This window comes from Chamaea fasciata, unplaced genomic scaffold (genome assembly GCF_029207755.1).
Source record: "Chamaea fasciata isolate MVZ Bird 193981 ecotype frontalis unplaced genomic scaffold, bChaFas1.0.hap1 SCAF_1, whole genome shotgun sequence".
Taxonomy (NCBI): domain Eukaryota; kingdom Metazoa; phylum Chordata; class Aves; order Passeriformes; family Sylviidae; genus Chamaea; species Chamaea fasciata.
In genome coordinates, this window is record NW_027094086.1 from 52528812 (window position 1) to 52542773 (window position 13962).

The 13962-nt window shown below is 38.0% G+C and overlaps 1 protein-coding gene across 5 annotated transcripts in view; it reads right to left on the reverse strand.

The window, feature by feature from the left end:
• Positions 1-13962, reverse strand: part of PIEZO2 (piezo type mechanosensitive ion channel component 2) — a 287338-nt gene that overhangs the window by 25154 nt on the left and 248222 nt on the right. For all 5 annotated transcript variants that reach the window (XM_066183542.1, XM_066183552.1, XM_066183579.1 and 2 more), the window contains 4 exons: positions 11595-11703; positions 9843-9911; positions 6457-6623; positions 4568-4743 (listed from right to left, as the gene is read on the reverse strand). In XM_066183542.1, the coding sequence (XP_066039639.1) occupies positions 4568-4743; positions 6457-6623; positions 9843-9911; positions 11595-11703 (521 nt within the window). The remainder of the gene's footprint in view (positions 1-4567; positions 4744-6456; positions 6624-9842; positions 9912-11594; positions 11704-13962) is intronic.

Genomic DNA, 13962 nt, shown 5'->3' on the forward strand with positions numbered 1-13962 from the left:
CCAAAAGTATTGTGAAGCATTTTCCTTCAGAACTGCCTCAATGGCAGGGGCACTTCTGTACCGCCAGTTCACTTGGCCAAAACCCCTTACAAGCCACTTCATTATTTCTGTGTGTGCACAAAGGCACACAAGGCCCTCCAGACAAAACCTGGAGGGCCGTCTGCATGGTGCATGGTTTATGATAGGGGCCCAGGAGGTCTGCCCTGCAGGTGTGATGAAGCTTGGTGTTACTAACCTGAGGGGCTCTTGGGGGAGGAGGTTTCCCTCCACACATAAAAACATGGGATATAGCCAGGCTGTTCTATCTGTGAGGTTCTGGTGCTAAAATATGGGAAGATGGCAGCAAGCAGACAGTACAGTTTTGCAGACGACCTTTCTGTCTATGTGCTACGATGTTTTATGTATGTGTCATTTTAGATCTCAAAGGCTGAGTTTATTCTTTTGAAGGGCAACACCTAATAATAAGGTGTTGAGGGATTTTAAATGCAGACATAGTTCAAAGGGAACTGTCCAAGGGACTTAAGAACAGCAGCTGTTTATGTTCACATGCCCATTCCTATATTTTTAATGGAAAAAACATATGCCAGCTGCCCTCCCAAACATGCCAGCTCTTACCTCGCTCCCAGAAAAATCAAAGGAAAAGCATCTATTAATCCCAATAGATAAAAACGTTTGTCTGGTTTAAAGCTGTTTTAAATGAAGAATGAATCATCAGAATAATTACTGTCTGAGCAGCTGCACTGTATCCTTGAATATCAGGATATGTGTGTGACTTGTCACCTGTAGCACAGTCTGTGTATTTATGTGCTTTAGGATCATGCTTCCAAATGTGGAGGAAATGAGAACACCAGTGAAGTGGAGAGATTCATACTGGGCAAAGCTGATGTTGACTCAAGTCATTGCCTTTCACAGAAACTTGATCCAAATGTATCTTCCTAGGTGATTTTTTGAATTTGTGTTGGAGACCTTGAAAGCATTAGCATCTTAAAATCATACAATGACTACGTATTTTAAATTGAATGCTCTTTAAAGGTCCCAAGTTCAAACATTTTATACGAAGTTGATCAGGTATTCTTTTTTAATAGGCATACATATATTGTAGTGATGTTTTTATCCTCAGTGAGTAGGAAATTTTTAGGTTTATGACTTCCTTTTTGCTAAACAAATTTACCCTTCACAGAGCTTTTCAGCTTAGTGGGTGAATTATGGTTTTTTTCTGTTTTTTTTCTGTCCATGGGCTAATTACTGACTGGCCTTATCTGTTTATTATCTGTATTGCTACATTCCCCAGGCCTCCAAGAAAAAATTCCAATCAATCCCTAACAGTCACCAGTCTAAACTGGACTTTGATCCAGCCCAAACAAGGGTTCTCACTTCATCCTTTCTTCTGCTTCCCTAGGCAAAATTACCTCTCCAGTACCCCCTGCCTCAAGCCCTATTCTCCCTTCTAGTGAGGAAAGCACAGATAAAAGGTGGTGCTCTTAAACACTCTGACAGGGCTTCCCTCCTTTAGCTCCTATAAAAGTCTACACAAAGGCAGAGTGAGAAACTGAAAATGTTATTTGTGATGGGCAAAAATGAATGCAAACTGAACTGGATACAAAACCTGAGATAACCTGAAATCTGACTTAGGACCTGTGTGTAGCTGGTATTACATAATCGTAGGCAAAGCCCCAGAAAGACAGTCAGCTAGTTTTAATAAGTTCCAAATCATCTTACTGAAATTCAGAGGTTTTTAACCTAATAAACAGGTCATCACTCAAATGGAAACAAACTGCAGCAAATACTCTGCCATGCTATATCCCAATCTATCCTGGTTGTGTTCCTCAAAGAGCTTGGTAAAGGAATAGCATCAGTCCCTTCCCCTGGCCCATATGAACTTTGTGCTTTGCCTTTAGGATACATGAGAGTATTTATACATAAAGAGAAAACAAACAAATACCCTATGAATGCCTCATAGTTTCTACTGTGTAGAGAAATGACTGAGAATAAATGACAGCCCCACTAAAAGAAAAAAAAAAGAAAAAACAAACAAACAAACAAACAAACCACCACGCACAAAAAACCCACAAAAAACCACAAAGGACACTCAACACAAGTCCTTTCAGAGCCTTATCCAGGCTGAGAACAACGTCCTTCAATTGGACTTATGAGGGTCAGCTCTGAACTTCATAAGAAATTTACACTTCCTGCAGCTGATCAGGAGGGTTTTTCTCTTTGGCTATCCAGTGTTTACCTACAGTAATTCCTATCCTGAGCACTGAGGATATAATAATTGAATAGCTCATTAATTATCTTATTGTAATGGAATAGCTTCTGTGCTTCAGCGTTCCTGTGTGCATGGTCACCTTACACAGGGACCAACTGTCCATTAGAGAATTTTGGCACTACAGAATTTTTAGTAGTGCAACCAAAGGATAACCAGAATAGAAACCCTCTGCCCCTTCCCAAAAGTTTTCCATTGCAACCTGAGATCCACGATCACAAGGATGTTTTAGATTTAATTAGTCACTTCTACATTTATAGGAAATCATTACTTTAAAATACAAAGTGCCACCTGCCCTTGTTTGGGCAATTAAAAAAAATCAATCAAAAAACTCATGAGAAGTTTAAAACGTTTCACTTTTCTAAAAAACTACATAGGCACTTCTGTAATCCCTTGAAGAGATATGCAAGAGTGCTCCAATAGACAGATGGCATTATCATTCAATCAACAGACTCATTATTGCTTCCTCTATTATTATAGCAGATGTCCACAATTTGTAATACTCAGTGCAAAAATATTTGATTGTTCATTACCAGAAAGAGAATTTGAGATAAGAGAAATCAGTCATAACTCTTCCTTTACTAGTCCTTTGTTTATAAACCCTGTGATATCTTCAAAGGAAATGGAGATTAGAGAAACCCATATGAAAGATTTAACTTTTTCTGTTGCAAAACATCTCCACAGAATCATGGAATTTTTGAGTTTTGAAAAGAGATTTTAAATGTGCAAGTGTGCTTCAATCAGGGTGAAAAATTGGTTGTTATTCTGAAAAAAACAAAACCACAAAACACAAGTTGAGCTCAACATTGGATACCATCTCATTGAAGAGGCAGAATCTATACATTAAAATTACAAGACTTGTTTTTCTTTTTCATAATTAATTTTGAAATTGGCTTCCTTTTTTTTATGGCTATAGCTCCTGCTAATGATTGTATAGCAATTATAACTTCTATCTGCAGTAAACAGGGTGACCAAAAACTATTTAATGAAAGCAGGACTGACATTAATATTCATTCCTTAGGCAAGACTGAACTTTGTGGAGTTAAAATCTGCCCTGCAGGTATTAAAGTGGGTCCAAGTCAGCTGGCAACAGAATTTGACTTTACATTTTTCTCACATCATCTGACTCCTGTAAAACTTTGAGACAAAACACAAAGGTGTTGTTCAGTTGGGCAACAAGCCACTGAGAAAGATTTGCTCAGATTTGGTGTTTTTACTGGAGTGAACCTCTCAAAGGCCAGTGCTCACTGAAGAGCAATTTGTGGGTATTTTGTTGCAGCATAATACTCATAGGCACTCTCTTATTCTTCCTTTTCAATACTATCACAAGGGAAGACACCCTCTCATTATTTTCAGCCTGCTGACATCTACCCATATGTCATTAGTAAAAGCTATGCATAATTTACTGTACACAGAAGTTTCTGAGTTTCCTGGGAGTATCAAACACAATCTGATACTGCCACAATACACAGAAGAACAGGACACAGCAGAAGGCCAGGAATTATTAAACAGCTGGATTTCCTAAGCCCTCCCTTCTCCCCCTCATGTAACACAAGTTCTGCAGTATCTTAAAAGTCAAGAACTCCAGGGACATGGTGGGAACAGACTGCCTCTGTAAGAGAAGGAAGTGAATGTGTGTGCCTCTGTGTGCATGAAACAGCAAGAGCAGGCAGCAGTTTTGGCAAGGGACTTGATGGCATCTGTTTTCAGAAAAGAATGAGGAAGGTGGTTTTCCTGAACTAGTTGGGATATTTGATTAACAAACATGTAGCTCTGCTGGACTGTAATCATGGTAGTTGGGAAACCAGGCTCTTCAGATGGTTTTTGCCCTGTGGGTATGAGAGGGGATTTTGTTCTTTCAAATGCAGAATCTCTTTCAATGCAAAGCCTTTTCTGATTTGTGGACAATAGATAACAATTTATTTTACAAAGACAAAATATTCATCATGAATGACCTTCCCCAAATTACATGTCTGAAATTCTAAACCATCACAGAAGCATCCTCAGCACCTCTTGTAGTTCAATTTCTTTTCACAAAGAACAGAATGCCAATGACTCCTAATTCTTGGGGAAACTAAAAGCAGTGGGGTGGTCATGCAGTGGAAAAGAAGTTAAGCCAACAAGTGAGCCCGTCACTATAAAGGAATAGTAACATATAGTAATTTTCACTATTAAGATGGCATGGACAAATCAAAAAGAATTCAACATTGATTAGAAAGTTCATCAGTACTTAGACAATATCTAATATTACACCTACTGCATGATCCCTCTGTCTTCCACAGAATAAAATTAAATCAATACCTGGAGATGCTGTCATGAGATGCTGCTGAATCTAAACTATCCATTCTTTCAGATGCTTGCAAACCAGAAGCTTGACTGGGGTTTTTATCAATTGAGTCTAGTCCTGACTCCTCAGAAAGTTTCATCATATGGTTCTGATAGTACAAATGGATGCTCTCCCGTGTTGGAACATTTCCCTGTGGAAGAGAGTAGAGGTAGACATGCATGGCCAGGGGGAGGTGTATTACTTGAGAAGGCAGTTTCTTTTGTCATTTGACAAATAACAGATTAAGGACTGTGCAAACACCATCCTAGGAAATAGCTAACTCCCGCCTTTCCAGACTGTAAGTCAGATTTTGACTTAAACCTAGCATGGCTCAAAATGTTTGGTTTTCAAGCAAATCTGGAGCAACCCACATGGTTTCAGGCTATATTTAGCCACCACAACCCTGCTGGATGGACTGCAGATCCTTCAGCATGGGAATGAGGAGTGGGCTGCACCCATGACTCCATCTGCACTCCAGCAACTTTTGGTGGATCTCTTTTAGATAGTTTTACTGACTCTAGGAACAATTATTAGTGGCCAGTAGCAGAATTTTTGAACAGAAAAAAGCCCAAGAAAGAGTTCATGTACAAACTGATCTATTTTAATTAGTGTCCCAAAATAAAAAAATATTCATGAATTATGGACACAGATGGAAAACCCTGAAAAAATACACCTTTACTCTTTCCCTGTGACTTCACAATCAAGAAAGTTCATGAAAAGATAGTTTTCTTAACTGTTAGACCAGATCTGGGCACAGAATCAACTCTTTCTGTCTATGATATTGTAATCAGAATTTTAAAGGTGTATCAAAGGAATAAAACTGAGAATTTTCAGTTCTTAGGCAGAAACACATCCAACTCATTTCACTAGCGGTTTCATTGACTTCAGGTGATACACTGAGAGGGGAGATTGCTATTCTTGAACAGTAATTTTTCTAACTTATAATGAAGCCTTATGCAAGGACTTTTTCCAGCTAAGACAACAAAAGAAGTATAAATATTGCCTGTGTTTCCTTTACTAATTTTAATAGTTTCTAGTACTTCAGCTCTGATCCTCTACAGTGTCCCAAAACTACAATACTCAAATTCTGATGTTTTGTGAAAAAAAAATTAAGAACTCTTATGAACAAAATTTGACACTCAGGTTTTTAAATAAGGTATCTTTGGGTACAAGCTTGTGTAATTAGATATGTTTGTGTTGCTTATTCAGTGGTAAATGTTGGTGCCTTTATGACATTCTGACTCTGAAATGATGGCACAAGTTACATTCTAGCTCCACTGCAGGCCTGGCATAAAGGATAAGAGTTGTATTTAGATCTTCCAAATACAAGGAGATGATACATTTCTATTTACACTAACAACATTAATCTCTACTAATAATGGGTTTTGCTCATATACAGCTAGCTTGTGAAGGAACACATAACTCCATTCTCACTGAAAAAATGCATGCCTCTATGTTGTCAGTCATTTCCAGTGCAAGTTGATCTGCAAGAGTGAAATATGCAGACTGAGGTAGTTTTTGAGCTGTTTAAAATGCCAGCCTTTTCCTACCTTCTTGAATCTATTGTGTTCCTTCAGAACCACACTATACTACAGAAGTGTTTTAGCCAAAACCTTACATCAACCTCTCAATGAATTATTTTTTCCCTGACTTGTTTTGTGTCCAGGCAATAAATCAAATAATTTATTATTTTAGGATTAATAAAACAGTAAGCAGTAAGAAAGTCCAGACTTATTTTTAAAATGCATGTGTATATGAGATTTTCATAATTTTCCCCCTCACTGCTATGATCTGAAAAGACAGTCCTTCATTTTTCACCAAGCTGGAAATGGCATTAGCAGACAGAAAAGACTGAAGGCGTTACCTTCTTAATCTCCCTGGTGAGCATACAGCGCTCGATCCTGAGCACAGTGGAGATATCAATGTGCTCTCTGGAGATGGAGTTAAGCCAAGCTGTGAAACTGTCCAGCGTTGCCAAAAAAAGGACCCAAGTAAATTTCAAGATATTAAAGATCCTCTTGATGATGTTATCTAAGGGAGAGCAAAAGCAACAGAGAGTTAATGAAGAGAAATACCTTTTATTTTACTTTCGCCTGGAGTTAGATTCATTTTTCTTTTATTGTCAGATAATAATAATCCAGGCTGCAAAATCCTGTCATACTAAGGAATCTTTGAAGATGGCTGGAGGCCTTTTGGCTGTCCTGGACCATTTTCCTGACTGTATGCCTAGGCTTATCATCTGGAATCCCTTTTCCACCCTGTAAGTCCCTGGTCCTGCAACCGTTAGTCAAATAAACAGTTCCTGATTTTAGAGGGACACTGCATGCACAAGTCTGTGAAATGAAACCCAAGGATTTGGGCATCTCCTGAGAGAATTAAACAATAAACAGGTCCTGTGATCTCAACAAGTGCTCAATCAGTGTGTTGAGCTGAACCTCTTCAGTGTCTAATTACTTATGAATGTTTCTCTCTGCACAGACATTGCCTTTTGTGCTTGAACCGAAGCTGAATTTTAATGTCTAAACTGCCTAAGCAGTCTTTGAATCTGACCTTACATCACTTTGAATCACACTTCTCTGTATTTACTGTTTTCAAAGCCTCTGTTTATCAAAGTAGGCTGTACTGTGCCATCAATGATCTCAGATCAACAAGCACAACTAGGACAAATATTAATTTATAAAACTTTGTTCTTGCACCATTTTGGCAAAACAGTACACTTTCCCATGAATAAGGCTTATGGGTGTATATCAACAATAGTAGTTTTATTTTTGCTCAACATATCTGTCTCCAGTTAATTTCTCATTTCAGTAGTTCATTTGCCATTAATAATGGTATTTCTCACCCAAAAAGCAGCACTTTCAACTTATTTTTTATCCACTCACAAACATAAATACCACACTAGAGTTCTCATACAGTATTGCAAGTGTTAAAGGCCAGGCTGACTCTGAACAATCTGATCTAGCAGAAGGTGTCCCTGCCCATGGCAGGAGGGTTGGAACAAGATGACCTTTAAGATCCCTTCCAACACAATCCATTCTATGTTTCCATGAATCTACGAAATACTAAAAAAAAAATATTTCCAATAGCCATTTCCAGAGCTAGGTGTCCCTGCTAGGTTCCAAAGCCCAGAGCACTGGGTATAAAGACAAATTTTCGATTAATCAGCCTAAGAAATAGTAGAAAACTGTCAATAATCTGCCATGCATGATGCTCTCAACAACCTCACTTCTTAGCTGCACCACAAGATGGCATGCAAAACTCTGCAGAATGAGTGCACAGCTCCTTACAAAGACTGCAAAAGGGAAGCTATAGTAAAGTAAAAGATTCCCCTGTACAGACAGGGTTGTTGCATGCACATTTATGTGTAGAGAAACTAGGGGGAAAAAAATCATTAGTGGTTCTTTCCTGGAAAGTGGGTGCTGAAGTAGCAGTATGCCCCATTTACTTGAGCAGTGCCATGGAACTGGTCTGCTAGTGCTGAGCATAAGAGGATTTAGCAACCTTCCCTTGGTCATATAACTATTTCAATAATATTTTGCCCTTTTTTTCTGGCCTTTTCTATGTCATTTAAATTTGAGTTATTTTTATGAGCTATACACTTCAATTTTATTCATTCAATGTGGAGATCTTGAAGTTGAGAAAAAGCTGCCATTTAAAACTAAATATAAAGCTGTTTCTACTTCAAGGACCATCCATTACCTTTGAATTCCAGACAATATTATGAGTAGGTGAAAAGAGAACAGCACACATACACAGAAATGTATAGCATATATTCTTTTTTAACCCACACTCTTCCTTTCTAACATGTAACTTTTGCTATAGACTTCAGGAGAAGTCACTGCTCTCAGATTAAATTTATTTTTATTACCGACCACCACTGTCCTGGCATAGTCTCACCATGGTGCCAAGTACTTCCAGTCTAATCTGAAAGGTGATTTTCTCCCTGGGATGAAGGTGTCTTAGCATACATTTTTAATTACACTGTAGCTGTTCTGGCACCTTTGCTGTTCTTTGAAAATTTTTAAAAATAATCTTTTGGGGATCAATTGCATCTAAACATCTTCAGAAAGGGAAACAAATACTAATTTTGTGCAGAGAAAGCTTCTGTCTGCCTGACAGTGTGAGATAGGATTAAATCTAAGGTTACTAATGATACCAATGATTTATTACTAATTACTGGCTAATTTTTTGAGGCATCTTCTTTAACAAATTTTACCTAGGAACAGCCAAAGTATTTCAACAAAAACATAAAGCACTTTAAATTTATTATTTCCAAAATAAATTAATTATAAAGCTCCACTTTTTACCCCTAACTCCTGTGTAGCACCAGCAGTACATCTCTAGGGATGCATTTGTGTGATTCACTTCAGTGTTTTAAGACAGATAACTGCATTGCCAGCAAATAATAATTAAAAAACCCACCAACATCCCCTCCCATACCATTCTCATAGCAATGCAGCTCATTTATTTGACACCACTGCTCTTGTGAGATAGAAATGATATCTCCCACATCCTTTTAGCCTCTTCAACCCTGTAAGTCACTCGGACACAATTCTAACCGAAACTGTGGGAAACAATTTTATATAGAGAAAAAAAAAGAGCTTTTGATGATAAAGGCTCACTCAAGGTAATCCATTGTAAAGATTTACTTTAGACAGTCTGTTTTCTTCTTTTACTTCAGTTAGAAACAAGGAGCCAAGCTTGGATTTATGACATATAACATTTCTTTGTAGGAAAAATTTGAATGGGCAAGATCCTTAAAACTGTTGGCCTTTCTTCTGTTGTACAGAATTGCCCTAAGTCTGATTTTGAATGAGAACATGTAAGATTAGGAACATATAATTTTTAGAGGTGATTACTGTGGCTTGCTGAATGGATAAGTACCAAGAAAAGCATTATACTAACCTTGCTAAAACATACTCAAAATCAATGGAGATTTTAACACAGGGCTGTGTGTAATCAGGTCTGGAATCTTAGCTTAAGTGGTTCTATAAGTAAAATACACAGCAGTGATCAAGTCTGAGCTGGCAGGTGTATTTACTAGAGTATTTAGAGAGTGAGTGGAGTAGATAATAATCCAGAACTAGAAGTGCTTATGCTCAAGGCTTGTAAATCTTGCAATAGAAAATCTGATAGCAGTTAGGAAGTTCTTAGTGCATCAGTCAGAGTGGATCACTGTAATTCTGTCTCTGTGACAGGCCACTGGTCACAACTACATTTTAACAGCAGAGAAACTCTTCGCCTTCATACCTGGTCCATCAGATTTCTTCTTGACAGGTTCCTCTTCGCTGTCCTCACAGTCTGCATCATTGCCACCTCCTGCAAACAAGGAGCAGACCAGTGAGTGTAACACCTACAGAAGGGCTGGTGTAAATGCCATTCAAGCTAGAAAATGCTACAGTTACTAAGCAGTAGCAACTGGATCCTCACCTACCACCATAACAGAAAGCTTATTTCCATTTCCAAAGCACTCAAGTGAAGGGACAACCGCACCAGTAAAGGTGTTCATGGATGACCATCCCTCTCTTGTAATTTGCAATGATGTTTTCTTACTAGATAGGCTGCTGAGTGAGATCATCTGTTGGTGTAAGCCCAGACACTTTCTCAGTCACTCCTTAGCCACACTCAGCAGTCTCACCTTCTGCTGACTCACACTTGAGCTCATTCCTTCATCTCCTGCAAAGGGCAAACTGAGCAGTACTCTGATCTTCTCCTGCCTCTGGCCCAGCAAACTTGAAGGAGTTGAGTGGGACCTTCAGGCTGACATGAAGCAGCAGAGTTGTTTTGACACCACCACATGTATTTATTTAGGCCTATTTATTTATGCAGCAGATGAGTGCGGCAGATTTACAGGCAGAACTGAAGAGCAAAAAAGTAATCCTCTTTCTATCTAATGCTCAATAACTGCAGCTACAGTTTCAGTGACAGAAGCCAAATTTTACAGCTTTTTCTTTCTGACAGGTGAAGATGCCAAACAGAGGAAATGTCTAGCTGATTAAGCCTGTATGGGCCCCTCTTTTCCCCATCTATACCAACTAGAAAAGCTTTTGAATTTCTATTGTCTAGCTAAAAAAATGGAGAAAAAGTTCAAGATATATAAACCACCTATAAATTGGTGGTTTTTTCAGGGGTATAAATGATTTTACACTGCTAGTAAAGCATAATCAATATTTGCACACTTTCCTTTTGCTGTCTACTGAATTTAGGGGGTTGTGGATATTTGGGGTCCTTAGTGACTGCAACATGGAAAGTAAAAAACCTTTCTTTATATTCTTTTTCATGTATCAACTCAAACTTCTTTAGAGAACAGCGTATAGGACATATGGCCAAAATAAATAATATGTGGCTATTGCGTTAAACTTTTTTTACAACTCCACTCGAACTAGAGCTCATCAGGAAGTCCCTCATGAAATAGATCTTCAACACCTTTCCCTGGGAATACACATGACTTTACCATCAAAAAGAGTGACTTTGATAAACTCTAGAAACACCTGGGCAGAAAGATAAACCTTTTTAGAAGATGAGGGAGTGAAAGGGTAATGTCCTCCCTCTGCCTGATTCTGGCCAAACACTGGTAATTTACACTCATATTCTGGAAAAATGCTGTTAAGTACCAGGTTATTTGCTTTATAAAGTTATGTCTTTACAATTTACTATTGCAAGTACTCCCACAAATATTTTCACATAGCTGATGTTTTCTGCAATGTGTTGAATCCTCCTACTTCCCAGAAGTTCTGGGCATTTCTTGCAACTCCATTTCTTGCAACTTCCCCTTTGCCTCCCTCAAAGTGTGCTATGCAGAACAGAAGGACGTGGCTACGGCTGACCTTGCCATGGGCTGGTGCAGGAAAAGACCAAAATTAAAGCCAGCCAAAGTTAACTCATTTTTTCAGCTCCTAGCCAGCACTGAGAGCACTTGCCCTCTAAACCTCATCTGCCTTTCACAACCAGGAACAACAGGAAATAGTTAATGTGTTTTTTAAAATAGAAAAAGTTACCTACCATCCTCAGATCCTTTTCGCCTTCGCTTCTCTTTACCGAAACTTTTCTTCTCTTTGCGCCTCTGTCGTAGAGCTGTTTTAGGGTCAGTTATCCAGGCTTGATAAACAAACTGGAAGGAAAAAACCTCATTTGTATCAAGGTTCCTCATGTTCTCAAAGGAAGCCATAGAATAAGCCACAAGCAGGACTATATAGTTTGAGTAAGTGCATTCAGACCTGCGGGGGGGCAAGGAAATACTTTCAATCCCAAATCAAACACCTTCCCTGCAGATCTGCTGACTTTTCATTTACTATTTTTGTAAGTGTAAAAACAAACATGAAAATACTTGTGGGTGACCAAATTTCATTAGAACCCACAAAAATTCATGCTCTGAACTTTGGGAATTAATACCTTTTTGTGCATATGGGCTACCTTGTTTGAATCTCTCAATTCTATATTTCTACCTTATCATTTTACTGGCAAGATGCCAAGCAAAGAAAACTTCTAGAGAAAGTCCTGCAATCCATCAATTGAAGCATCAAAAGATACAGAGATATCCCTGTACAGGTAACTGTATTTTTCACAGCTTTGATATTTTTCCCGCTCTGTAGGGCCCAGCGTAATGTTTACAGATTTGTAATCTATACACAGCCCCAAAACTGGCAGTCAGGAATTTCTCACATTGCTTCCTGATTTTAACAATGCCTTTCTTTGTTGTGTCAGATAAGTCACTTATGAAATCTTCTGCTACTGTTTTTCCAGTTGTAAAATGAAGACAGTAATACTTACCTATTTATCCAGGGTATATTATGGGACAAAATCCTGCTCACAACACTCACTCAGATCAACAGTCTGTTGACCTGTGTGACTGCAGGAAGCATGGAATTGGCTCAAACTATTTAGAAATTATATAGCAGTGGTGTAAAAAAAAAACCAAACAAAACAAAACTAACTTTTTAATAGCTCTGCTTCAGCTGTGAAGTAAGGTTACAGAAAAAAAGTAACAAAACTCATATCTTTTATCCCTACATGACATTAAATGTAAGTCAATAACAGAAACTAAAGTAACTCTTAATGCAGAAGGTGTTCTTTTGCTCATTTAAAGGTTTTCATTGATAAATGGTAATTATCTTAGTTGTCTTTTATTTCTAAGCAACATAGGCAACTAACAGAGACAGGGCAGGGAAGCACACAGATGCAGGCCAGAGGCTGAAAAAGCACACCAACAAAACAGCTCTATCCAACAAATTCACAGCACAAACATGCAGATGATGACAACAACACATGGATCTCAGTGAAGCTGGAATTGCCACTCATGGGACAGAATGCTAAAATTTCTATTTGATTTATTTATATTTTTAGAATTTTCCTACGCAAATTGTTTTGAAACATTTAAAGTATTCTTTAAAAACTATTAAACTGGCATTAAATTAATTTAAAAGGGAAAAAGACTTTGTTTTGTTTTGTGAATGCATAGAGTCATGGAGAGGAAATTATTTTGGTATTCTTAAAAAGAAGATCCTCTTCCAAATCTCTCAAAGTCTGTAGTTTATTTTTATACATCTGAGTTGTTCAAAACAAGCACCACATGAGAAAATATGTGGGATCAGAGGCCCAGGTTTCCCTTTGCTTTGTAACAGGTGTTCTCTAATGCAGGTGGTCTGGGGGAATGGTGATACTTAAATGAGCTAACACATATTACTTTACTGGGAGTCAGGAACTGCCAACATCTTCTATTGTCATTTAACTGTGAAAGTGTACACTGGCCACAATTATAGTGTGAGTGAAGAAATTAGAGCTAAAAGGCAAACTTGGAAGGGGGTATAAAATTAGAATAAAGAAAGGAAATTTGATTTATAAATTTAATGTAACTACCTATGCTAAGCAGCGGGTGTTTTAAGAGCATTCTGTGAGCATATTAGTTTAGATTTCTACCACTGCACACACTTCCAATTTAGTATCTTTTAGGCTTTGGAGCTGGTACTCTTAATCTGTAACATTCACTCCTTACAAAAGCCACATTACATATGGAGTGGAAAATGATACACAGTGCCCGAAGTTAGAAATGCTAAATGTATTCAAGCAGGACAAGAGAGAAGATGCACAAATCTTTTTTGTGATGATAAAGGCCAGAAGAGTAAAGAGCTAAAAAGCAGTTTGGAGCAGAATGTGTGTCTAACAAACCTTTCACCAGCTTTCTGAGATCGAATACCACTATGTCCATAGGAAACACGCAACTTGATCTATCTCGTAAATCAATATCAAAAGAAAATAAGAATTTGGGTCTGCATTTTCTCTCTGGGGTTACACATAAAATAAAAAGATAGACTACTTTGCTTGTGATTTGACCACTCCAAAATTATGAAATGCATTACGTTTACAAGGAATG